Genomic DNA, 27,167 nt, shown 5'->3' with positions numbered 1-27,167 from the left:
TGATTATAATAAAGGAGCTCAGGTAGCTGTTGTAAGAAATAAGGTTTTTGCAACTTTAAAGATTTATGAATAACTTGATTAATCGATATAATTTATTACTTATGAACATTATTACATCAATTAGTATCACATAAAATAAGAAAAATTATCCCATTATCATTTCCGTTTATTATTTTTGATTAATTTAAGGTTGTTCAGCTTTATTCAGTTAATGTTAGCCACATTACTTATCCATGCTCAGCTAACTGCCTGAAATATAATGGCCAGTTGAGTAATCTTATATTCTGCCCACCCATGCAACACTTTATCACCATGCATGATATTTTTAACACCATTTTTGTTCTACCACCTTTATTGGGCAAAGAGTATTCCCTGCATGTTAAGGATGTGGTCTTCCACCAAGTGATGCCCCACTAGGACCTCCCTTCCTCTAAATGATACACTCCATGAGTTTTCCTTTCTGATGCTATAATTTCAAAAAGGAACTCATCCTTTTGTTAATTTCTTTGTCTACACTGACACCTCCGCCATCTTATCAAGGTGGATTTCTGGCTGTTTGTTTCTAGAGAGATGAGTAGCATTTCTGAAGTTAACTTTCCTTACCTGAAAATACATTTTCAGGTGAGGAAAATGTTAACTTTAGCTTCATAAGGGTATGATTACTTAAGATAAAAGCAAAAGAAAATGTTTCTGTGAATAATACAATAGGGATAAACAAATAACTAACCACTGTTTTATCATTGAAAGTTAAAAAATTAAAATAATTTAGTAAAAATGACTAAGTATTCTTATCCATGATGCTACCATAAGTCTTCCTCTACCTCCTGTTAGGCTAACACCTGCTTCACCCTACTAAACATTGCCACATATTCCTCTTCAGATATAATCCTTGTTCCACTACATCCTCTAGTGTTGTTCCTCTATTTCCCACTGCTTGTTCAATACTTTGCCCCCATCTCACCTTTGGTGTACCTGTGAGCCTTCTGCCAGGTATCCAGTCCACATATTTCTTTGGGTTTCTCTCTTCATCCAAACCCTTGACATGTCCATAACACTATCTGTTCCAAGGCTCTGCTTGAGTTACTAGAGCAACTTTCCCTACTGGCTTGATAGGCCTATTCTGAGTTCTCAGATCTGGTAATACCATCTCTGTGTCTTTGGCTCCCATATGGTTACAGGGCTACAAGATTACACAGTCCCCTATTGTAGCTATAGCTACCATAAGTTTAATATAATATAAAGTTGTACATAATTTGTACAAATTATTTAAAGAGAAAAATTGGAGAGTTGTTCACATTCCACCTTTTATAATAATATCTGATATTTATAGATGAGTTTGAGGAACTGTTAGGCTGGTTTTAAGGATTTTAAGTAAAAGAATAGTGACTTTCTCAGGCATACCAAATTTTGAAAAATTGAGTAGACACATGAAAAAAAGGAAACTGTGAAGTATTTTAGTAAATGCTGATAAGTGCCTTTAGATGAATCAAGTTTGTTTTGAGAGTTAGCATTGTTGAGATACTCCAGGTTTCACCATTTGAAGCAAATTGCACATTTTTGAGTCATTTATCTCAATTATAGTGAGAAACTGAAGGCACCCATGACATACTCATGTTCAAATGTGTAATGAAGACTGGTCCAAATGGGAGAACATGAATCTGGCAAACATTGGAGTCCCACTGGAATTTTAGACACTATTTGTGGAACATAGAATTAAGTTAAGGATTCTGAATGTTTAGATGCCTGCATAAAGGCTCACACATACTAGCAAACTGACCACTTCTCATTTTGACTGTTTTATCTTGTTCTAATTAAAGTTAGAGATGCAGAAAGATAAACTGGCAAATCTCAATAGCCTCTGTGCTTTTTTTTTGTGTGTGTGTGTATACTTTGTTTGGGCTTTGCTTGTTTTCAGTTTTGTAAAAAAACTGTTAGGCCTAACTAAGCTGACCTTTTATTTAACCATTTCTGGACCAGTGAGCACTTTCCTACTGTTGAATGTAAACCATCATATTGGGTATTTTTATTTAGGCAAAACTAATTATTTTAATCCATACTTCATCTATTTGCTACTCAAAAGTACTTTAGAATTGGTATTTTGACATTTATTTAGTGTAATTCCCAAAAAAGAAACATATTTTCAAACTTATACTTCTCTGTAGCTCCAAGGTTTTTCCCTATAAATAATGTACTTACTGTTTTTTTTGTTGTTATTTTTTAGAATTTTTAACCATCTCAAACATATGCTTATACTTGCTAGGAATCCATATCATGAAGGACTTTGTACTCATATGATTGTCCTTCTCCATAAATTTTATTAATAGACCTCTATTTCCATCATTTTATGACCTTGCAGTGTGTGAGCAAGAAAACTACTAATGTACCTAAGCTTTGAAAATAGCTACAAGCAAATTTTAACTACAGTTAAATAGAGTAGATTGTAAATTATTTATGTCAATGTATGGTTTATAAAATTTTATGAAAAGTAATTTATTGTTTTGTGGGAAAGTGACAAGACCTTGCATAATAGAGAACAATGTAATGTAGAGGGAAGTTTAGCAGACTGATATGTGAGAAATTTTATAATTTCTGAAAACGTCTGTTTGTTCTTGAATTTGTTTTTGTTAAATTATATTTGTTTTAAATGTACAGAAATTTTTATAGCAAGATGTAAGCCTTAGCAAACTTTTGGGGTGACTCAAATTCTTACATATTGAATCCATCGTTAAGTGTATTATATTCAAACAAAGCACATAAATAAAATAACTTGTAATTTACTGAAAAGAAGGTCTATTTATTAGACAGAAATTTATCTCAGCCAAGAATATTGTTAGCAAAAAAACTGATATTTAGTCTGATCTGACACCATTTTGAAAAGTCAAGTACTTGGTTCCAAAAACATCTTTGTCCATTTCAATTCTTTGGGGTTTTTTTATGATTTATAACCAGAATTGGAGTCTACTGCAACTGGCAGAATAATGTATCAAACTAAATATGTTAATGAATGTTAATCAAATTGAAACTGATTGGATATCCAAAGTACCATTAGGAGGGCAACAACCTCCTTGCATAGTAGCTCCCTTTAAATAATTGTGCTTGAAATAACTTCATTTCCTTGGCATTGTCTAGAATGGATGTGTTTCAAAATTATTAACCAGTTACTTGAGATTTGGGATTATTTCCTGCTGAGTTAAGTTTCAATTAAGTTTTCCTGATTTGATGTTTGTGATTCAAATAATGAGCATTTCTTTTTTTTAAATTGTAATTAGAAAAAAACTTTGTTGTTTCCCGCTATTATTTATTCTCAAATGATGGTAACTTCCACTTCGTCTCATGACAGTGATGATGTCATTAACACAGGATCTATGTCTATTGTGGCTACTGGGAGCTTGTTGTCTGTGGAGGATCCAACACTCATTGTTCAATGTGTTACGATGTTCCTTAATGCCAACATTTCTACTCCCCAGTTGGAACATGCTCAGGATGATGATGATTTTGACTGGCAACTTCTCCCACTAGGGTTTGCCCTTGGCACAGCTTTATTTGTGGAGAAAAATCTCCACCATTTTAATCTCTTCCTTGACATGATTATGTAGGTATGCTCATTTCTTTTTCTTTCTTCTTTTAATTTCTCCCATGCTTTACTACATGAAACCCATTCTCAAGGTTACCTTGTCTTCCCTCTATCTCCTGACATTAAGGTCCATGCAAGCTCATTTCTTGAACTACACACCCATACTAACATATCCTCATCCTCCTCGTCTACTTGAATGTTTGGTCCTGGCTTACAGCAATTCTTCATTTCCATTTCTCGATTTCCAATATTTGGTATCTCTTCAGTATGCCTTGTTCATGGATTGGGGCTGAGTTTTCATTATTTCATGGATGATTGGCTTCTTCTCACCATTCTAAGGAGGACTCCTTCTCCCATGCCTTTATTCTTCTGTGGGAGGCTGCCTTAACTTCTGTTTCTCTTTCTAGTGCCAAATTTTTGTGTCTTCCTCTCTTTCTTACCACCCATCTGTGTTAACCCCTCGTCACATCACCTTATGTCTGAGGCACTTCATTGTGCTTCGGGGGGATTTTCTGGAGGGATTTGTTCTCTTCTTTTCACCACATTGGTTTGTACTTTTTCTTCTGCTCTATCCTTCCTTACTTAGTTCTTCTGCTGTTGGGGAAGGCTTTCCTAGCTAACATATGCCTTCCTCACACATATCTTTGTTATCTTCATTGGGCTCCATATCTTTGCCCAGAGGTTTTCAGGGGTTTACCTGACTCACTGGAGATGTGGGCTGAAGCATCCTAGCATCAGTTCTCATTGTATCCTGTGGTTTCTCATCTTTCGCAGCTATGCCATTCTATTCCTGTTCTTAGACCTGCTGCATCCATGTCTTCTCTTTTCATTCCAGCTTCCTGGCCTTCTTTTAATTCCCCCCCCCACCACACACACTTCCCAATGTCATAATTGTTGCATGTCTCGTCTGTGACTACCCTGTCATGTCTAGCCCTGCAGGGGTCCATTTGTATTTGTTAGCCTTTGTTTTCCCTTTTGTCTGTCAGGTGGATTCTTCAAATTCTCATGTACAGCCTACATCTGCACTTCTCCTCCCTCCAATCGCTTTTACCTTCAATGTTTTGAGGATTTGGTCTCAGATCTCTTGGCCAAGAATGCCACTGAAAAGGTATTCACCCCTACATGTAGTTATTACTTGTCCTTTTGTGGTCCCCAAGAAGACTGAGGAGTGGCATCCAGTTATCGACTTGTCATTTCTCAGTTGGTTTCATATCATCCCTTAGTTGTCTATAGAAACCATCTATGGTGGTTCTTTTCACTGAGTCTGTGGATGACCAAAGTTGACATTTTGAACACATTTTTACACATTCCAATTGTATCATCCTCTAGACTTTTTTTGTTTTGTTTTGTCAATTGGAATTGGGTATTCCAGTTGTATGCTCTACCTATTCACATTGTGTCTGCTCCTTATGGTTTTAATTGAATCATGGGGTATTTCTATGCCTTGTTCATGGATTGGGGCTGAGTTTTCATTATTTTATGTATGATTGGCTTCTCCTACCATTCTAAGGAGGACTCATTCTTTCAAACTTTATTCTTCTGTAGGAGGCTGCGAGGTTGGGCTGCCTGTCACACCTGCCAAATTTTCTCACACCCATCTTATAATTAGTCAGGCTCAGCCTTCACCACTTTGCCTTCAAGCAGTGGAATGTTTTGTCACCTAGATTTATGCTTCTCTTCTACACCTTTTACGTGAAGTTATTTTGCTCTTGAGAACTGGCTTCCCTCTAACCACTCATAACTTTAGACTGTGCACACATGCTACTTCTCCAGTTGAAATAATGGAACCTGTGGAACCTTTTTTTCAGGATCTCTTCTCCTTGATTATGCACCTCCCCTATTCTCTTCTTGAGGACTGGTCTTAGTGGCTTGATGGTGCCAACACCACAGTGGGTGTCCCTTTGCTGCCCCCTGACCAAATCTCCATCTCTTCACAGATGCTTCTTTGTCAGACTGGGGTGCATCTGAACAACTACATGACTTTGGGCATGGGGGCTCCAGAGGGATGTTCACTCCACATCAATGTCCTTGTATTTCTAACTGTCCATTGATAATATTATCCTTTCCTCTCTCTTTTTATAGGCTGATTGGTCAGTCATGATCCACTCTCACAATTCCACATTTGTTTTTTGTATCAGCCATCAGGGGTACCCATTTCAAGACTCTTAACATCCACACATTGGACCTACTATTTTGGGCTCATTTCATTCCTGTCCATCTCACGTCTTGTATTGTCCTGAGGGCTCTGAATATGGTAGTGAATCACTTCTCTTCATTGAAAAGGGTTCTACCTGGAGAATTGTCTCTCCACCCTCATGTTTTTCATTGGATTTGCTCTCAGTTGGGCTTGCCTCTCATTGATGTCATTGCCACTCCTCTAAACACCAAACTTTCCTGCTTCTGCTCCCATGTTTCATTTCCTTTGGCTCTGGTGGTCAGTGCTCTCAACCAGGGCTGGTTTCACCTTTTTCTGTATGCTTATTCTCCTCTTTACCTTCTCCCATGTATGTGTCTTTGCTTTCATACATGAAACTTCTTGTCTGGTCCTGTTGGTGGCACCTCTTTGGCAGACACAATCTTTATTCTTTAGCATCTAGGCCTCCTTTTCCTCTACCCCATTCCCACTCTTTATTGTTCCAACCATATACCTCTCACTTTTGCCTAGGGATGTTGTCTCTACATCTTCATGTGTGGGATTTGTCTGGTCCATTGCCCACAGGGCTGAATTCTCCAACTGTGGATTTTTTTATTATCCTTTTCCTTTTGTCCTTCAACTCTGATCGTATATCAACAGAAGTGACGTTTTTTTTTTTTTACATTGGTCCATTGGCTATTCCTTTCCTCCAAACTGTCTTACTGTAGCCAGCATTTTCGCAGTTTTTTTAACATGGATTGTTTGTTTCCACAGTTGCTAGTTATTGAGCAGCTTTATCAATTACACTTTGCCTTTCCTGTTACTATCAGATTTTCCTTTCCCAGTACTCTCTGCTTTGTTCCTATCCTTTCTTCTTCACTGACCACCTTGTTGTTCCCTATGTTTGACTGGGGCCTTGATATGGTGTTACACATACTCATTTTGAGCTGTTGCCTTCATGTTCATTATACTATCATTCTCTAAAGGCATATTTCTTTCTCTTTTTTTGTCTGTGTCACTATCATTTGAATCTATGTGCCATCCATGCTTCCCACATTCTCTTTCACTCTACTTCCTATTCTAGTCAGACCGGGCCTTTCTTCATAAGACCTCAGCAGCTCTGGTAGGTGATTGTTCTTTTACATTTTGTTAACTGTCTTATTCTTGCAACTCACTTTCACTAACCCATGGATGAGATTCTTCAAGCTAGCATGTGGATCAATCTGCACATGTTAGTCTCCCATTATCTTCATCATCTCGCTGTTTTGTCTCCTGTGGGATTTTGACTCCCTCCAGTTACTGTTCTTCAATACAAATATGCACCATCTTTCAGAAAATTAAGTACATTTACTTTTTATCATGGAAAAAACTGGCACCAAGGAAGTGACTGCCCACTTCTTTGGCTTTTACTTGCCAGTTTTTAAATATAGGGTTTCATAGTCACCCATTACACTGTTGCCAGTAAAAGACATTTCTGGAAGGTGGCCAATGGGGATCCGGGCACTTCTTCAAGTGCAGCATGGAAGACCGTTGCTGCTTACCAGCTAGCTGTGAGGGTGACATACCTTGAAGAATTCCTCACTGACTGTGTGCAGCATAATACGATGGGAAGTAGGATGGTGGTGGCACTGTCTGCGTAGTGTGGGTCATCCTTCAGTTAGGTAGTGTGTTCTCCTCCTGCAGCAAGATGGGTTCGTCAGACACACATCATACAATCTGATTATGCCCTAACCACACTACACTTCTTGGCTTGTCAACCACCTGTGTGCAGGTGCTCAGTTGATCATGCAAAAATTCAGCATATCTCTGCGACACTTGGGGCACTTTAGTCTTTTCCTTTCTTTCCTTCTGGGCAAAGAGTATACCCTGGTTGAGACAAGGTGTGGCATCCCACTGGTGTGCCCCTGTAGAATCCTTTGCCACCGGGTGCCACAGTCCAGGGGCTTTCCCTTCTGTCACTTTCTGAAGGAACTTATGTAAGTGTAATGATTGCACCAACTTCTCCACCATTTCAGTGTGGGATTCTACCTGTTATGTGTGAAAAAGGTGATTTATTGTCTCGGAGGATAATATTTTCCTTACCTGAAAATATATTTCTAATAGATAAACATGTCCACTCTACACACTTGTCCTTCCCACTTCTAGTGCAATTTCTTCTAGCCTCATCTAACAATGAGGCTATTTCAAACACAAATGCTTAGGGGGAGCTACTGCACAAGGAGGTTGTATCACTCTCCTAATAGTGGAGGGCTATTGTTGCATGATGATGTCATCATGCACTATTGCAGTTCACATTAAACATGCTTTTTAGGAGGGAGTTAGTCCAAGGCTAGTGGCATGCAAGTCTCATAGGCAGGATTAAGCTATTCTGTGTGAAGTGGTGTCTATCTGTCAGAAATGCATTTCAGTTAAGGAAAATGTTAACTCCTACTCAACATAAAAGAAAATTGAAATTCTAAAATGAAAGGAAGTATTTTGAATGTTTTATAAAAACTGTCTCTCATAACAAAATTTTGAAAATTTCCCTGCATAAAATATTTTAGAAAAATGTTTTCAAATTATTGGCCAATTGCTTAAGCTGAAACCAGATACTATTTAGTAAGTTTGTTCTAAGTTTCATGCAATTAGTTTAAGTGTTTCCACTATAAGAAAAAAAATTAAAGGTTATTGGTGACAATTCTCTAGTCATGAAAGGATTAATAAAGACTTGTGTGTAAGATAAGACTCAGTGTATTGTGCATTAGATATTTATGTATATGTTACTTTAATATAGACTGAAAATTTGGAAGTACTTAGAGAGTTAAATGTGTTTAGAAGTTGATTTTAAATGTACCATATACTTTGTGTGTGTGTATAAAATATATCCATACAAGTGTTTGTACTTACCAGGGGGTAGGAGATTAGTGGAATTTTCTAATTGATTAGTAATCAGGCTCTTTAATCAGCTACACTTAACAATCATTCTCACATGAGATAGCCAAAAAAAAAAGTCTAATCTACTTGCTGTGACATTGTAAAAGCTTGCCAAAATAGAGTTCTTGAAATAGTCATTGAGAGAAAAAGAAAGTCACATGAAAAACAAAACCTTTGATAAGTCTGTTTCTAAGGGTGAATATAATTGTATAATTTGAATGGGTGATATTCCTAAGAACTATGCAGAGGTCAAAGTTAAAACATTTGCAAACTTTCAAGATATCAATTCTTAGATATTTTTGAGTAAAAAAATTGTTGAAATAAAGTTAGAATTATTATTTTTACTTAAATTGTGAAATTTTTATACAAGCATGCTCTCTCAACCCTGGAGAGCTGCCCACTGACCTTAGTGTGTACAGTGTATATGAATATTATTGTGCATATGCCAGTAGTTATTTAAGCTCAGAAGTCTTGAATGGAATGGGATGTTCAGGTACTGTATTCTGTTTGAAGTATTATAATTTCTGGAAACCTGTTTCATTTCTCCGTTCTCATGACTCTGCATGACTTGTCAATTTTTAACATTCAGATAGTATATAGTTCTTCTATAGTACATATGCCTTGTATGATATACTGTTTATAAATTTTGAAATGATAATTTTCATTTACCTTTCAGCACAGAAGAGCTTTTCTGAAATGATTAAAAATCCAACCATTATTGATTATTCTTCACCAGCAAGTAGAGCAAAGAAAAATGTCCAAAGAACACCATCAGTAGATACTGAATCAAAAAATGCAAATTTAAGTGATACTGCAAATAAAGTATCTCCAGAAGTTACATCGACTCCTGTAGAAATAAAGAAAGAGGGCGTTGAAAATGAAAATTCTTGTAAAACAACAAGCACAGATGGTACAACAGCACATTTCAAAACCGTGTCTAAACATGAACTTAACAAAGGGGGCACTAAAAGGAAACGTTCAGCATCGTCTGTAGACAATGAAAGTAGAGGTGAATTTTTGCTATTGTTATTATTTTATTGTTTTGCTTGCATTTCTGTTGATCTGTAGAACTCTTTTGGTAGACCTCTGCTTGATAGGTTTTTCATGTATTATTGTGTTAATTTGCATAAACACATTGTGATTTGGAACTTGAAGCTGTAAGAGTAAATGTTGTAATATTTCAACTAGGATAATAAAGTCTAACAACTTTCGAATTCAAGTTTTTATAAAAGTAGGAATAACTTTTTTGTATTATATTCCATTTGTGTGGGTTATTTTTATAACATTCCATTCAATTATATACTAATTGAACACATAGTTTGGTGTTTTGTATTTTAGTTTTAATAAGTTTCATTGTTTAAAATAAGAGTGCATTTACTTTATTAAACTTTTTTGTTGTTCTTTATAAGATGCTTATTCTAAGAATTTGTGCCAAAAATGAACTGTAGAATATTTAATGCACACATAACATTATAAAAATATGATAGATTTTAATAACTTTCACTCTTTGATGATAACAAATCATATTTTCAGCTTTAACAGCAAGAAATAGTGATTGATATTCAAACTTTGGTGAAGTAGTTTAATATATAGACTTTGTGATCCAAAGTGTTTCTTCATTTATATTACATTCTCAAATATATGTATGTATGTATAAGGACTATGATTCACAGCTATTTTATATACATTAACAGAAATGCATAGTTTATTTTTTTATCCATAGAACAAGAATTTTGTCATCAAGAAATGATGTTCAGTGAATGTTATAATCAAACAAGTGAAATGACACCAAACAGTTTGTTTTCACATTCACATTGTGAAAGTCAAAGTAGGTTAATATGTAAATACTCCATGATCTGAAGTGTTGGCTGTCTACTGGCTTTCTACATGCTAGAGCCTACAGTTGGATAGAGGACTTTGCTTGTTTTGCTGTAGTTTGTTGTTTCAAAAGTCTATATGTGTAATTGTCCTTGATGTGAATGAGGTTGTAAGGGTTCAACAGATAGAACTTTTGAAGCAAAGGAAGCAAAGTCCTCTGTCAAACTATATGCTTTAAGATGTAATATGAGTGAAGAAACACTTTGGATTATTAAGTCTATACAATAAATTACTTTGACTTTCATTCTGTTTTTCTCACTAGTGTGAATATGAAAATAAGTTGTGTTTAGTGTCCTTTTCCTTGTTTGATTATAATGCTCACTGGACATCATTTTTTAATAATAGAAACCTTATTTTCTGGATAAAATATACATTTCTAAGCACGGTAGTGATTAGTATGTAGGGATGGGCTGGGAAAAAAATGGCTGCTACATGTTATTTATTGGTCATCATAGTCTCAAATCTCTTTCAGAACAATCTAAGATACTTTTATAAACACCTAACTTAGGTTTTTGAGGTTTTCAAAAGCTACTAATACCTTCAATTTGGGTAAAAAAAAATACTTTGTTTCTGTACTTTTTGGCATTGCCATTCTAACATCATCCTTATTTTTTCAAAATATTTTTATTACTTGTATCTTTAGAATGTGTCCTTATTACCTAATATATCATTATTACAGCTTTGTCAAGAGTTACTGGATAATATTCAAGTTTGTTAATCCAGTTGAAACTAAATTCAATGATTAATGAACTTGTAGCTTATCAATAACTCGTTATCAAGCTTTAATAATGAAACATTGAAGTAATAAGGAAACATCCTGGAAATATAGGTCGTTACTTTATTCACATCAATAGAAATGTCTAGTAATAAACTGCAGTTTGCTTTAAACAAAGCTTAAGAGTTTTTGTTTGTTTGTGATTTATGAAACTATCCCTCTTAAAATTTCAATTTTAGTTGGATACTCAACATACGTTTAGATTTACATCAGCCTTGTTAGGAAATGATGACATATAAATATGCATATAAAAGTGTACTTAAACATTCATATTTGTCTAACTCACAAGTAGTTTGCATTTAGTTGATTACATTTGGTGAGCAAACAACAAATAATAATTTAAGAAAGTTTTTCTGGAACTTTGCAAACCCTTACTTACCATGCCTTATAAAATAGATTGTAATTTTGACTTTTTTTTTTGTACATGTTAAAGCAAACATTTTAATAGCATAGTTTCCAGTTTATGCACAAAATAAAACTAGTAAACTTGTGGTTGGTCACAGTTGAATTTTATGTCTATATATATGTGTGTTTCTATTTTAGAATTTTTCAATAATAATTGATTTAGTAGTTGGTTTACATCAGTTGTTAGGTCTTGTTGAGATTGACTTACAAGCAAATAATACTATTTCTTGGATTCTTCACTAAACTGTTTGTCCAAGCGATTGGCTAGGCAAATGTGAACAACCTTGTACCAGTTTTCATGTGTTTCTTTCTAATGTTAGAAGGTTGTGTAATGGTTCATTATGAGTTGAAAGGGGTGATAAACTGTATGGATGAGATCATTTTGCCTAACTAGAGGATATCAAACATTAGGCCTAAAATATAGTGAATCATACATTAACATGTCGAGCTACTACTTTTGTGTTTTGATCATTTTAGATATGTTTAATACTATGTATTCATCATTTCAATATACCTTACTAACTAATGTAATATTTTTCTTTTTGCAGATACCTAATTAAATCATATGAGTATACAATATCTTAAAAACTTGTTATCATCATAAAAAGTTTACTTTCTTGGTCTAATTTTGTTTTAACATCAGTAAAAAAGCTATAGTTATTAAGAGTTTTTCATGGTCTGGTGGTAGGGTGCTCAACTCACAATTTGTAGATCATGGGTTCAAATCCTATAACTGAACATGCTTGCCCTATCAGCTATGGGGATGCTATATATATATGATAGTTAATCTCACTTTTCATTTGTAAAGAGTAACCCAAGCTACATTCTATCTGGTCTGTCACTTCTAAATTAGGGACAGCTTGCAAAGATAGCTTATAAGTATTTTAGTGTGAATTTCTACCAACAAACAAATTAATTGTTTTTTGTTTAATAGCAATTTTCCCAAGAACACCAACAAGAGTAGAAGAAAATGTGGAATTTCCAAAACTAGAAAATGAGTCTTATAAGAAACCTTTTCAAAATGGTAAGTAATGATGAAAATAAGTCTTGTGTAAATTGTTTTGAAGATTTATAAGAGTTCTTTTTAAGGATTGAATTAGGCCTTGCACAAAAATATATGGTCATTTGTTGTCTTTTTCAGTAAACAAGCAAAGGTCCCCACTACAAGAGCAACATTTTATTGTTGACTTCACTGGGATAGTATATGTCATTTACCCTGCAGGTGTACTGAGTATTTGGCATAATATTTTCTGTAAATTCGCTCCTATTGATCAGTTTCTTCATATTACTGTTATCCAGTGCTTGAAGTGAGAGGAGAAGGGAAAGTGAGATAATTTCTAAATTTTTGAAGCTGAGTACTATATTTCTTGTTTTTCATGCATATTCATTATTTATTATTATAAAAGTAACTAAAATGTAAAAATCAGAAACTTATTAGGTTACATAAGATTAGATTAAGTACGATAATAAAAAACAAAATTCTTCATGAGATACACTTGCAAGCAGCTTGTGCATTACATATGTTCACCAAGTGATAAATAACAGCTTGTGTGGTGGGATTATTAGTCAGACACAGTTCAAAGGACAATATTAAGTATAAGCAGATGTATATTGTTATGAGGTATAGTATGGAAACTCTGGCTATGAACTCGATCACACTGACTAAGCACTTAGCAAGAGACTCATTTGTTCCATCAGTGTACTACTTTGTCTCATTCTTACATGACATTTTAAGGAAAAAAAGTATAGTTTCTCTCCCCAATCCCTTGCTGCTGTAAATATTTATTGCATCCTCTATTGAAACTTTCCCTTCTGAGAACTTATGGTCTACTAAAAGGAAGGGGGATGATTTTGGGCCATTCTGAAAAGTTGGTGTTATCCTCTCTCATCCCATCTCACTTCAAGCAATTACTGTTATCTCTTCAATAATACAACTTGTACTTCTACATGTCTTGGAGATCTGGGCTCTCTCCAGGAACTTCTGAAAATTTCATATAGATACAAATTTGGGAAGTAGGAACTACAAAATTAAAATGTGAGACAACTTTTAAAAAAAGAGGAAACATTGCAAAATAACTCATTTTCGAATCTCTCTGGGTCATTTTCAAGAATCCTAGAAAGTTTTGTGGTAATCAGAAATTGTAAAGCTAGAAAAATTTAAAGACAGGCAGGCAGACAGATAATATTGAGATGCAAGCCACTTTATATTCTATATAAAATGTCTAAATTGTTATTGTTAGCTTTTTTTATTCATAAAATCAGTCAGTATGAAATTATCTTCACAAACTGAAGCCATCTTTGGAAATACTTGAGAGAGAATTAGCATTCTACTTTACTGATCATTTGTATTGTTTAGATTATTTATTACTGATATGTGTTATGTAGTAGGTAGCTGCCATAATCTTGTATGATCACTAAAACTAAATGAATAACTAACTTAAAATTATTGTTAAAAAATAATTCAAGTTAAAATTAAATATAATTTTGTCTGTTATTATGCAAAAAACTCAAAGAATAACATCAAACTTTTATTTACAATTGATACACTTCAACTGAAAAGATAGTAAGTACTACTAATTAACTACTTAAACATTTTGTGTACCTTATATAAAAGGGTAATTAGTTGTATAATCGTGCTACTTGTATAATTATAGGATGGAAACGAGAGATTGTATTCAGAGCAATTGTAGAAGGCAAGGTACAGACCAAAAAGGGAAGGATGGCTGATATATACTATTTTGCTCCAACAGGCCAAAAATTGGTAATGTTGATATTTGTTCTAGTCTGGATGAATATTTTTCTTTCTGCATTCTGAATACAGTGAACATATTAACAATGGAAGAAATAATATCCCAGCATTGTGATTGTTGCTCAAAATTGGTGTTAATCTGTGCGTCATGACAGTAGTGTTATGGATACAGTGTTACCCCTTCCCTCCCAAAATAAAAAAAGCATCATATTGTTAGTTGTAGAAGATTTATTTCTAGTTTATCGTATTTTTCAAAATTGATTCCACATGATATTTCAGCTATTAAGACTAATTATAATAGTGAGTGTGACAGTACTAAACAACCAAGAAAATAAGCTTCTGGTGTGTGTTAAATCCTTGAACTAGTAAATGTCCTGGTAGCTTGGCTGACTTTGCCCAACTCCGTCATCAACATAAGATATTCATGACATCTGTGTGTCCTGGTGTATCTAAGTTATGTGATTGTATGGTGGTGAATATTTGGCAAATATATATATTTTCCCCATTTCTGAATTAAGCTGCTAAAAGTTTTTTTCACACTGTCAAGTGTAGTTGTCATATCTCTCTTTATGTGGTGAATGTTTAGCAACACTTTTTTTTTCAATATTTCTGAACCAAGTTGCTAATACAAATTTTATCACTGTCACATGTAATCATACCTCTATGTGTTTATTACTGTCACATGTAATCATACCTCTGTGTGTTTATCACTGTCACATGTAATCATACCTCTGTGTGTTTATCACTGTCACATGTAATCATACCTCTATGTGTTTATCACTGTCACATGTAATCATACCTCTATGTGTTTATCACTGTCACATGTAATCATACCTCTATGTATATCATGTTTTGCAACCCTCTTCTTTTTTTCTGAAACAAGCTACTAATTTTTTATATTTCTTTCAGTGTCAGGTATAGGTATACCCATCTGTTTGCAAATCCTAACTCATCCTTTAAATTTTGCAGCATTATGTCACAGTTTTATTGCACAGTTCCCTTTATTTTTGACAACTGGATCTGATATTCTATGCTTCTATTTGACATGACATACTAGAGTATTAATTTTATCATGATCCATGGACCCTTTGTTGAAAACAGATATACTAAGTTTGATGCTGAATAATAGAACTCTTCTATACATAGCTTTTTTTTTTGGACTAGCTCCTACTTTTTTGTACTTAATGTTTAAATGTTTACCAGAATAAAATGGGTAGTTGTTATTCAAGTTATAAAGCCCAAATATTCTTATTGAAGTTTTAAGCCTAAAATTAAGTTGGGTCATTTTTCCAAAAATAATACCAGTTGGTGGTATTTTATCTTTAACATTTACAGTTACGCATTTTATATTTATCACTGTCCAGTCACTTTCAATACAGTGTGAACATTAGAATGAAATTTGTTTTGAAAATCTTGTTTGAGTTACAAAGTTATATGGTAGTTAAGATTTTCACAAGTTTTTTAATCCAAGGTATTTCTTGGGAAAGCAAGTTTCCAAATCTAGAATCTATCACAAAATTTCAATTTCCCACAACTTCATTGCTTGTAGGTTTTGAAATTTATTTCTGAGTGAGTCTAAACTACAAAAGAAATAAATTTGAACAAGTACTGATTTTGGCTGGATGTGAAACTTGCTCTCTAAAATACTTTTCTTGATATAGTTGGTGCATCTTTTGTACATCAGGTTATGTTGGTAAAAAAGTTTCATACAAAATTATATTAATAAAAAATACTTCCTGTTCATTATCCACCAAATATAACTATCATGTCTTGATGGATGCATCATACCTTGGGGAAAAATTACAGAAAAGAAACTCAAGTCATTCTTCTACACTTTAAAAAAGAAGAAAAAACTTAATTTTTCGATTGATTTCAACAAGCCCCAAACTAAATTTCTGATTATGAGTAGAGCTGGGCAACTAATTTTATTTCTTGTCATAATATATTACCTATGAGCATTGATTAGTGTCATCATCTAAAATAATTGATTAGTCCAAATTATGATTAAATCAATTAATGTCATGAAATTAATCAACTAGTGTTTCCAGTTATTACTGTTTTCAATTATTCCAACTATCCAGTAATTAAAATCATGATTAAATAAATTAATGTTATGAAAGTAATCAACTAATTAAAATTAATGTTTTCAGTGGTCCCAACTATCCAGTAATCAAAATTTTGCCATTATAATATTTCATTATTATTTTTGATTAATTCAAATTTGCTTAATCGATTAGTGTCATGACTCCAGAAATGTCATGAAATGAAAACTAGGTTTTCTAATTAATACTATTAAGCACAAAGCTAAAAAATAAGCAATCTGTGCTTTGCCCACTGTGGGTATTGAAATCCAATTTTTAGTTTGTTTTGTTTTTTAGTCAACTCATGCAAGAATAATTGATTAGTAGAAAGAAATTGAATAATGCACTTGAGGATTAATTAATTAGCAAATTCCACTAATTTCCGAGCTATATTTATGAATTTCCTAAATTTTTCTCTGAGCACTTGTAACTTCCTTAGAAGAAAGTCATCATACTTTGAATAAAATAGTACAAATTTATCCTTGTAACTTGAAAGAATTGTTGACTTTTAGTCAATCATCGTTTCTCAACATCACTTGTCGTAGTGTGATATAACTGCCTATAGATAGTCCAGTTTCAATAAGTCATAGGCTTGTGGTCGAAACATTTCTTTTTAACTCTAGAAGCCATTATGGCTTTTAGTACAGTGGAGAGTCATATATAGATCAGAACAGTGTAATAATATCTTAGCTTGATGATACATTGTTAGAAAAAATTAGTCATGGTTTTGTTTTTTAAAGGTTGCTTATACACTTTATTTGAATTATGATGTTGCATTATAATAGGATAATAAATGATTATTGTGGAACAAAATGAAATAAGCTTAGTTAAGTCATTTTGCACATGACTTTATCAAGTTTCATTTCACAAGTGAGGCTGTTGTGTTAGGCATTGTTTACATTTAACCTTGACAGCTTAACCAGTTGCTTGTATGTATAAAGAAATCCAATAAAAAAAAGAAATGTAGAAAAAATATACACATAAATATACACATTTTATATAAATATAAAACAGGCTTAAAAACTTATTACATGTAATAAGTGAAACTTGATTAACAATTCATTAGTTGACTAATGAGTGGCCATTTCAGTGCAGAATGAAATGAGGAACCTAAGTTGTGACTGCAAGTGCTGAATCCTATAGTGGTAAAAGCCAGACTAATTAAGAAAACATTCATTAATATTCATGAAAATTGTTATTTAATTATATAGGACTACTAACTTATGGTTGCATTGCTCCAATAATCAATTAATAATTGATCATCAGTTAGTAATGCCCAACCAATTACCTAACATGATTTTATAACAATTTCCCACCTCTGGAGATTATAACTATATCCTTAGTAGGCTTCATTCCAGTATTTGCTTAGCACTTATAATTGATTGTTTTATACATAAAATAGTTTTGTGTGCTTTTTTTTTTCTACCTGTGACAAAGAAAATTTAATAAGTTATATCCACCACAGATGCATTAACTGTGTTTTCTTTAATACAAAATCTTATCTCACATTGCTGTCTTTCCAAGTGATGGATACTGTGTGGCAAAGTAATCTAATGTGTTTAACAAAAAGGGCTAAAATATTTGGAACATGCAAGCTGATAAAACATACATGTTTCATTTTCCTTAAGTTAGTGTAAGTCTAATGTTATTAATAACTGTCATTGAAAACATAATTGCACTGTGGGGAATTGGAACAATTTTAGCTTTCCAATGTGAAATACAGAATCACCAGATGGCTTTCTGTAGTGAAAAATATACTTTTTTTTGTGGACAGTAAATGGTAATTGTGTAACTTTGACTTGTACAAACCATTAACGTTGTCTCATGTAATACTGGTATTTTTTCATTGCCCACATGTATGAAAAATGTTGAAAAAAACAGAAGTTGTTATTGAATGTGTTTTATCAGTTAAAGATAAATGTTACTTTTCTTTATTACATTAACTGATTTTTAATTTCAGAGATCCGTAAAAGAAGTGGAAATATTTAGTAAGTATGACTTTTTAAGAACTTTACACACAATTTTTTTGAGAGAGAATGAGAAAGTAAGAAAAGTTACCCTATAAATATTAATAATTAATAGGATGATAGGGTATTCTTTGTTTTTACCAACATTTATATTATGGACAATGAAACATTACTGTAATTTACATATCACTGAAGTAATACAGATGTTTGGTATATGTGTGTGTGTAGATAACCTCTACAATATATATTAAGTAAAAGTGTTTCTTGAAGTAGAAATTAAACTACACACTGAAACATTAAATTTATCATTTAGTCCTAAAAAATGTGAAATAGCTTAATTTCTTAAATTAGTAATTCTTCTCTTTAGTATCTTTGTCTTTGGTTACTAGCTTTTAATAACCTCCCTTATTCAGGATGCCATATGTCTAGCAACTTTGATTGTCAATAATAATTTTATTTAGCAAGACTTCTCTATACTCAAATTTTACATAATTGTAGAAAAATAACACAACACATAGTCAATATCTTCTTACATGAGTCTTTTCTTCTTTTTTGTTATGCAGGTTGGTCAGTGTGTGTTTGCATGAAAATGTAGAAAAAAAACATTGAAAACTGTTTTTACTGAATCATTAGATAATTTGATACTACACTTGCTTTTTCATGATTTCATTCACCTTGAATTCAAGTCAATTTGTGCACTGCTTTAAGCGAAATGCAAGGATCAATTGTGCAATAGTTGCTAAATTGGGAGCTGGTGTAAAGTAAACTAGACCAGATATTGATGAATCTAGTGTTAACCCAACTGACATCAATGATGTATGTCAATAGGTTTGGTATCAAGTTGTAGATTATAATTCAAATTTTAGTATTATACATTAGTTAATAATGTATATATAAAACTAAAAAAGTTATTTTGTTTCACATTCTCCATGTGTGAAATATGATAAGGTTTTGGCAAGCAGCAAACAAGTACAAAGTTCATAACTAGAAGCGATAATTGTTTGCTATACTTCTTTATTTATTGTTCTATGTTTTAAGAAAAATAAGGTTAAGAACTTATTTGTAAATAGTAATAATGTATATACATATACAATGTATCATAACTGAAATGTGACTGTATTTTACAAAATACTAGTCCACTAAAACACAGTCAAGATAGGTCACTTTGTAAAGGCCAGTCTTATATTATTAGATATGATAACATGAGTGCACGTGTACCGCGTTATTGCAACTTCTGTAATGTTAGCCAAGCATGGCTGAAAGGTTAGTATAATAAAAATAATTTTCTGGTTTCCAAAAATAGCAACAGAAGAGTTGGAGACACCGATAACCTAATGAAACTATTGCTTTGCTCTCACATTTACTCACTCCTCACAAGCATTTTGTCATTTAAAAAAAATTATTATAAAAGGTAAAGAAAATATAATGTTGATTTTGCTGTTTTCACTTGCAAAAATTATTTTAATATGGGGGGGGTGCAACAGAAACTTTGCTGAGTTAGGGGGGACACAACTATTTAATGCTTGGGAAACTCTGGCCTAAGTAGATTTTGATTTAGAATCCGATACACCAGTAAACTTATTCAAACATATAATTTTTTTTATATAAGTAATTTAATTTCTTTACCACTGATGTTTTTATTGCAGTATCAGTTTCATGTATAATAAATAAGTCTTTAAATTCTGTAAACTAGTGTACAGGAAAAGTAGATAAAAATTGTTATTTGTTCTAAAATTTTCTAATGCCCATGTAATTAAAAAACTAAGTTTTATTCATACATCAATGGCCATGTGAAAAACAGTAATTATACTTTTTTATGAATGAAAAATGGAATAATCACAGATGATTTGAAGAATACAAAATAATATATTGTATTCTGTCCGTAAATAATATCAAAACTTAAAGTAATTTTTTGAAAATTTATAACCGCTCTGTAAAATTCTGCCATTGCTAATCTACTTACAAAAAAAGTGTATTTATATTTTCAGTTTAATTCTTCTTTGTAAGTATATTTTTATGTATGAGCTTGACTAATTACCTGTGCAAAATATCTATATCTATTGGAGGGCAAAAAGGCTATGTTAAGATGTCTGCTATTAGTACCTGCTTAGTTAAGACAAACAATTTTAAGTAGCTTTATTTAACTGCTCCTCTAAAAATTTGTTTAAATTTCTGTTGCAGCTCAAAAACTGTACAGAGTCTTTAGTGGAGTAGTAATTTTTTCATTTTGTTCAGCTTACTTTTCATGGGTAACATTATTAGTTTTTGCTTTGTTATTGTCCTTTTAGTGGAAAAGAATCCTGATCATCAGCTACCTATGACATACTTCACATTTGGTAAGTACTCAGTTTATCATGAGCCTTTTGAGGTGCAACGACTAGCCAATTTCAAATCAAAAACTCCGGAAGTACATTCTTCTGACCAAACCCCTATCCCCAAAAAGAAAGTATCTACTCCAAAAACTCCAGAAACTAAAACTTCAGTACCTGTTGTAACAGACACACCAAAAAAACCATCAGATAATATTCCCACTTCTAAAGGAGAAAAGAGACGGGGTCCAAGAATTAAGTATACACCCAAACGGTTTAAAGAAGATGTGCCTTCACCAGAGTTGCAAAAACCAGCACCACCTCTAACAAAAGTCCAGACAGTTACAACTACAAAATCTGACTCCAGCAAAAGTGAGCAGACTGAAGTTAAGAAGCAAGTAATTGCAAAGAAGAATGAAAATGTAGAAATGAAGAAGCAGAACAGTCAAAAAACCTATTCACTGTGAGTATTGTTTAGTGATCTTAACCTTCTGTGACTTAAATGATATTAACTTCTGAATTAGAATTAACCATGTTTTATAAGTACTTGAATAGCATTATGTACATAAATGTACCTTTTCCAAAATTGATACATAACTATGTATGGAAATCTTTTCTTAAGATGATACATTTATACACTGACTGCAAATAAAATCTCATGTTTACAATGATTATATCTTATAAACTACTTGTCTTAGGGGAAACAGAATTTAAGATGTAGTCATGTTGACCCCAATGTGCACAGCTACGTCAAAGAGTGCACATCACAACCTTTTTTATAGTTATGTTCAAAATTTAAGTAAACAACTTTTTTATCAATGTATGTTAATAAACTTGACAGTCAAACATAGTTTATAATTAAAAGGTTTTGTATTATCTCAGTTTCATCTCTTAACTTAAAAAAGAAAATACTTAGATAAATTCTTAATTTTCTGTGTTTCATGTGATGCAAATGAAGAAAATCTAAAAAAGAATCAGAAGAGAGACCCTTCTGATTCTTTTTTAGATTTTCTTCATTCCCTTCTAATATTTTCCAAGAGGTCAACCAATTAGAAACTCAAATTATTGATATTGGCAGACCAGAATATAAAATTTAAACCTCCCACCATCTTGAATTATTGAGATATAAGTAAATTTGTGACACCCACCATTGAGTCCCTTCCTATCTTGTCATATCTTTGAACGTATTTATCAGTAACACATGGCTTTTATAGGCATGTCTAAAAACCATTTAAAAGAGACTTTCCTCTCCTACAAGAATCTACTGATAATGTATTTTTGTACAGTTGTAGATAGTTTACTCCAGATGGTTTGTGTGTAATTGTTGTTATTGAGCTCAGATATTTAACAGAATTTTAAAGCTATTTTTACCTTAATTAGAAAGCCAGTTGAATTATATTAGTTTTAGGGATTTCTATTCTAGTATCTGGTATGTTTTGTGTTCTTATTTGAATAAAGTACTAAGTGCAACAATGAAATCATAATTTTATGGAAAATAGATGGTTAACAATTGAATCCTTGAAGATAACTACATTAAACAAGAAGAAAAATGGTATTGTTCATTTAATTTCTCTTAGGAGATTCTAGAGGATATATATAAATGAAATATGAAAGCTGTAAAATGAAAAAAGGGTTTTTATTCTCATCATGATAATCACTATGCACTCTTACTAATTCAGAGTTTGAGTTGGGTTAACTTAGTAAGTTCAATGTCTAATCTTTAGTAAAAATAATTTATTAAAAACTTGATTTTTTCTATACAACAGACTTGTAATGTTTTCTTAAAACTTACCATATTTCATGAAGATATGTGCAGTAAATTCAGAATTATAGTTAATATTACTATGTTTAGCTTCAGAACTATGACATTGGTCTAATGGGACAACCCTGTACACACAGGATTAAATAGGGAAAAGTTTGTGTTGTGCCATGCTTTTGCTTGAAGAAGATTGTGATTAGTAACAGTATGAACTCCCACACACTTGACACTGATAAAAACAAAACAAAAGTGGCATAACCTGCTCATGAAAACAAGTACTGGCTAAGTGGTAACAGCAATATTTTCTATGCTGCAGGCTAACCAATTTGAAGATGGATTCTACTGAGGCAGTTTTATGCTCTCTTCATTGTGTGGGTCGGAATGGTCAACTTCCTTCCCTTCACTGTGGAGTGTGCCTGTGTCTCTTCCATCCAGAATGTGTTGGTGTTGCTCCCACATCTCGTCCTTCCATTTTCATTTGTCAGGTGATTAGTTTTCTCTGTATTTTGAGCTTCCTTTAACTTATTATGGAATTCTACACATTAAAAGAAATATTTAACATGACTTTTTGGAAACTTGGTAAAAACATATTTAGGAATATAGTTGTTGTTTTTTTGTGTGTAAATAAAATAATGTGATGATGCAAAAATGTCACCAAATTCAGAACTTCTACATGGCTCATGCTTAACTTCTTTTTTTAGGGAGCCAGCTGGACTCCCAAAACATGCATTTTTAAGGGCCAATCATATAGCTCATTCATTGTAAAATGTACTCAATATTGGAGGTTATCAGTAAAATAACTGAATTAAATAGTGGATGTTACATAAATTGAAAGGAAACTAAAGATATCACTATATCTCAATTTATTTTGTTGTGAACTCATATTTCATGAAAACAAAAACAAGTCAAACCATTTTATTTACTCTACTTAAATGATTTATATACACACACACACACACACACATACATACATACATACATACATACATAAGAGGCTAATGTCTATCTGTCCACAAAACTTTTCCCACAGTTTAAGTCAGACTTGGATGAAAGTTTGATTACAGTTGGGTCTCTTATAAAAAGTTTATTTTGTGTAACTTGATCTTTGTAAGTTACACACATATTTATTTTACTTCATTATGAGTATAAAGTGATGAAAAACTGATGCCAAAAATTGCCAAATGGAAAAGTGACTTATCATGGAGAAAGTCTGAAACTTAGAGAAAAAAAATGAAATGTCAGGAATCAAGTTACAGAAAGAAAGAGGTAGGCTTGCTCACCAAGTTATGAGGCAAGATCCTTGAGAAGAAGCCAGGAACAAACCCAAAAATATAGAAGCACACCATTCAGCTCACCAAGATCCTGACCAAACAGTTGCCCATAGGCCGACATTTCTGCTAGTTTCATATATAATCTTTAATTTCTCTCTAAAGCGTGATATAACAGTAACTTTTTACTCCACTTTAAAGTTGTGTTCTGTAATAGTCAGAATAAATAATTAAAGAAAATTGTCAGAATTTGAAATATATAATTTATCTTTTTTATTAATTGTCAAAATAAAAAGGCTTTTAGTTATATTTCTTAATAGTATAAATATATACTATGTTGTTGTTGGGCTTAGGATTCTTCTACAGTTGGTGTATGTGACCTATTAGCGATAAATTCAATGATAAATAAACAGCACGTACATCACTTGTTTTGAAAATAATATATATATTCGGAACAAGTTAAACGTACGTACAACAAATTATTCAAACTATAGAGATTATAGGCATATCATAAACACTATATATTGTTCTCTTCTTCTTCTCAAAAGTCCACTTAGGCCTATTCAATTACTTTAGAATTTCAGTTAACAAGCCGAACTATCTTCTCTGTTACTATGGCACTAGTATTCTGTGTGTGATTCACTTACAATTGTGGCATAAGTTACTGTAATCATTTGGTTTTCTCTCTTCTGAAGATCCTCTGCTTCTTTTGTCAAAGTGCACTCTGGCTGATTCAATTACTTTAGAACCACGCTTTGATGGAATAAATTATTTTTCTTATCTCCTTTTCTACTGTTAGTCTTACTCTAACATATTAAATGTTAAGCCTATATCAATCATTAGGCCTATTACTTCTACAGTACTTAACTTCACATCGAACATTTCCTTGGCCTGAAACTTTACTTTTTCTTTTTTTATCTGTCTGCTGCTTCCTGCTCATCTCACACTATTTATATCTTTATCACCTAATCGTCTGTCTGCCTTCTATATTCTCGACATCAATGTATTGCACACGACATTCAATAGTCTCAACATGAATGAATTATTTGCAAAACTTTCTACAACTGTTTGCTTTTAACTCTTTATTATAACAAAAACTAAACAGTAATAAAATATTCACCCACAAAAACAAATCAATCAATAACATCTAAACTAAACAGACTTTTATATCATGACAAAAATCTTTGCATGACTGTCAGTGTAACCTATTCTTGTTCCCATACAACTCATTACTATCTAGCTGACACATTTGTCAATAAAATGTGAAACACTTTTGACGGAGGGATATAAAAATCATACCACTTACATTACCACTAAATTTATACCAATCAATTCTTTCATATCCAGAAACAGCTATTAATTAGTAGTTCATGAATTTTTTATAAGTGAAAGAGAGGTTAAAAAACAATATTCTGCACATTGCAAAGCACACCCATTTCTTTACGGACTGTACATTAGCAAATGATCAATAACAGCACCTGATGCTCAAAGCTAATACACACTGTGTGTTTGCTGGAGTTCTATGCAGACTTTTCCCACAAAGTTCTCGGGATGATATGGCATGTGGCTCTGCATTAGTACCACACTGTGTTTCAGCTCATTGTGTAGGGAGGTTGCTGAAGAGTTTCTGACAACAGAATGATTGGAAATTATGAATGTTCCATTACTTTTCAATAGGGATTTTTTGTCAATTGTTTGAGTTGAGCATGTCACTGTAAGATGTCACTTGAGAGTCCAGTTATTTATGAATATGCGTGGTTCCAAGAACTTACCTTAAAGTTAGTTGTGACTCAACAAACGTGAGTTCTGATTGGTTGGATTGCTTCTGAATGAGAAAAACTTGATATTTTGGGGTTTTTTTTGAGGTGGAAGTAATTTGGTTGAAAAACAAGAATCATGAAGGTGGTCAATTGTTGTACCCGACTGACTGTTGCACCTGTAACTAACAGGAGAGTTGAATACGTCTTTATTGACAGTAAAAGCTAATATTTTGGGATCTTAGACAAATGGCAAAGTGAAGTAGTGTAAATGCTGAGATTTGAAACATGCGTGTAGAGCCAGGAGGAGATAAATTTTAAATAATTCAACCAGCACGATGTTGGTCTTCTTTATCATAATGTATTTAAAATTGTCATTTCTTTTTTTAAAATTGAAAATTGGATCATTGCATATGCAATAAAGATACAATTAGGAGCATTTTTTAATAAGGCCAATTTAAAAATATATTTTGGCAACCGAACTGAAGATTCCTCTCTTTACGAAAGAAAACTTCCAAACACTACCACTTTATTTGACTTTTGGTTGGAATTCTTCATTTGGTTTAGAAAGTGGTTTAATTCAAAATGTGTAGAGTGATATCAAAAGTCTTTGACCTTATGGCTGAAGTGAATGATGAATTTAGGTAATGAATCTCAACAATTTGTTACATAACATTATGTATCAATAATGACTGGCCACAAGGTCAGTCCCCATTTTTATGTTTCACTCGTTCAAATAAAAAAACAGGAAAGAGATCATGATTTTTTATTTTTTTTTACATGGTACATTTATTGATAACTTCAAACATTTCAAATTTAATTAAGGTTAAACTGTGAGCAATACTACACAATGACATTGGCGATTGGAATCGGGCTGGTTGTAACATGATCGGTAAAACAGTAATATTATGTTCTTTGTTATTTTCTTTTGCCTAGTGCAGTCTGCAAAGTTGGATTCAAAAGTATTTGCCTTAACATTTATATATTTACAAAAAATGTACATGCAGTAAGGTAGATTCTCTAAACAAGTTACAAGTTTGAAATTTTTATTTGCCTGTTGTTGGAAAATGTTGACAAAAAAGAACTTGTATGTATATCTTTCAAATGTGTGAGCCTTGATGCAGTTTTAGTGTTATATATAAGAAGTTTAAAAAGTAGCATTGTGTTTGAAAACAGTAGTCATCTTTATAAAAGTTCAAATAATCATTATATTTAAAATTTTATATATCAATTCCATTACACTGATACAAAAAGTTTGAATATTGGACAAAGTGATGGAAATCTTATTAATGAAAGTGCATTTACTTTGAATACACGGGCATTCATAGTGACGACATTTGTGGATTGTATATGACTGACAAGTGTTCATACATTTGAGAAGGTCCATTCATGGTTTGTCATAAGTTCTGCTTGGTTAGGAAATGCTTAGATCAATTTATGTGGAGTCAAACTTTTATTGGCTCTCTTGATTTTGAGGAGCCTAGCAGAAACCTAACAGATCCACCAGCATTTTAGGGGGCCATTGGCTCCTGAGCCCCCACTAATTTCAAGCCCTGTTCTACCCTTTCACTTTATAGCAGTTGCAAAAATTAAAATCT

At 32.6% G+C, this 27,167-nt stretch overlaps 1 protein-coding gene across 3 annotated transcripts in view; it reads left to right on the top strand.

Moving 5' to 3' along the window:
* LOC106463188 overlaps nucleotides 1-27,167 on the top strand; it is a 64,042-nt gene that overhangs the window by 17,002 nt on the left and 19,873 nt on the right. For 2 of the 3 annotated variants that reach the window (XM_022391010.1, XM_013923186.2), the window contains 6 exons: nucleotides 9,298-9,630; nucleotides 12,614-12,703; nucleotides 14,334-14,440; nucleotides 18,470-18,497; nucleotides 20,765-21,248; nucleotides 22,861-23,029. In XM_022391010.1, the coding sequence (XP_022246718.1) occupies nucleotides 9,298-9,630; nucleotides 12,614-12,703; nucleotides 14,334-14,440; nucleotides 18,470-18,497; nucleotides 20,765-21,248; nucleotides 22,861-23,029 (1,211 nt within the window). The remainder of the gene's footprint in view (nucleotides 1-9,297; nucleotides 9,631-12,613; nucleotides 12,704-14,333; nucleotides 14,441-18,469; nucleotides 18,498-20,764; nucleotides 21,249-22,860; nucleotides 23,030-27,167) is intronic. The other variant, XM_022391015.1, reaches the window with a different exon arrangement.

The sequence above is a fragment of the Limulus polyphemus genome, unplaced genomic scaffold (genome assembly GCF_000517525.1).
Source record: "Limulus polyphemus unplaced genomic scaffold, Limulus_polyphemus-2.1.2 Scaffold51, whole genome shotgun sequence".
Taxonomy (NCBI): domain Eukaryota; kingdom Metazoa; phylum Arthropoda; class Merostomata; order Xiphosura; family Limulidae; genus Limulus; species Limulus polyphemus.
Note: the sequence above shows the minus strand (reverse complement) of the source record. Positions and strands in the feature narration are given on the sequence as shown.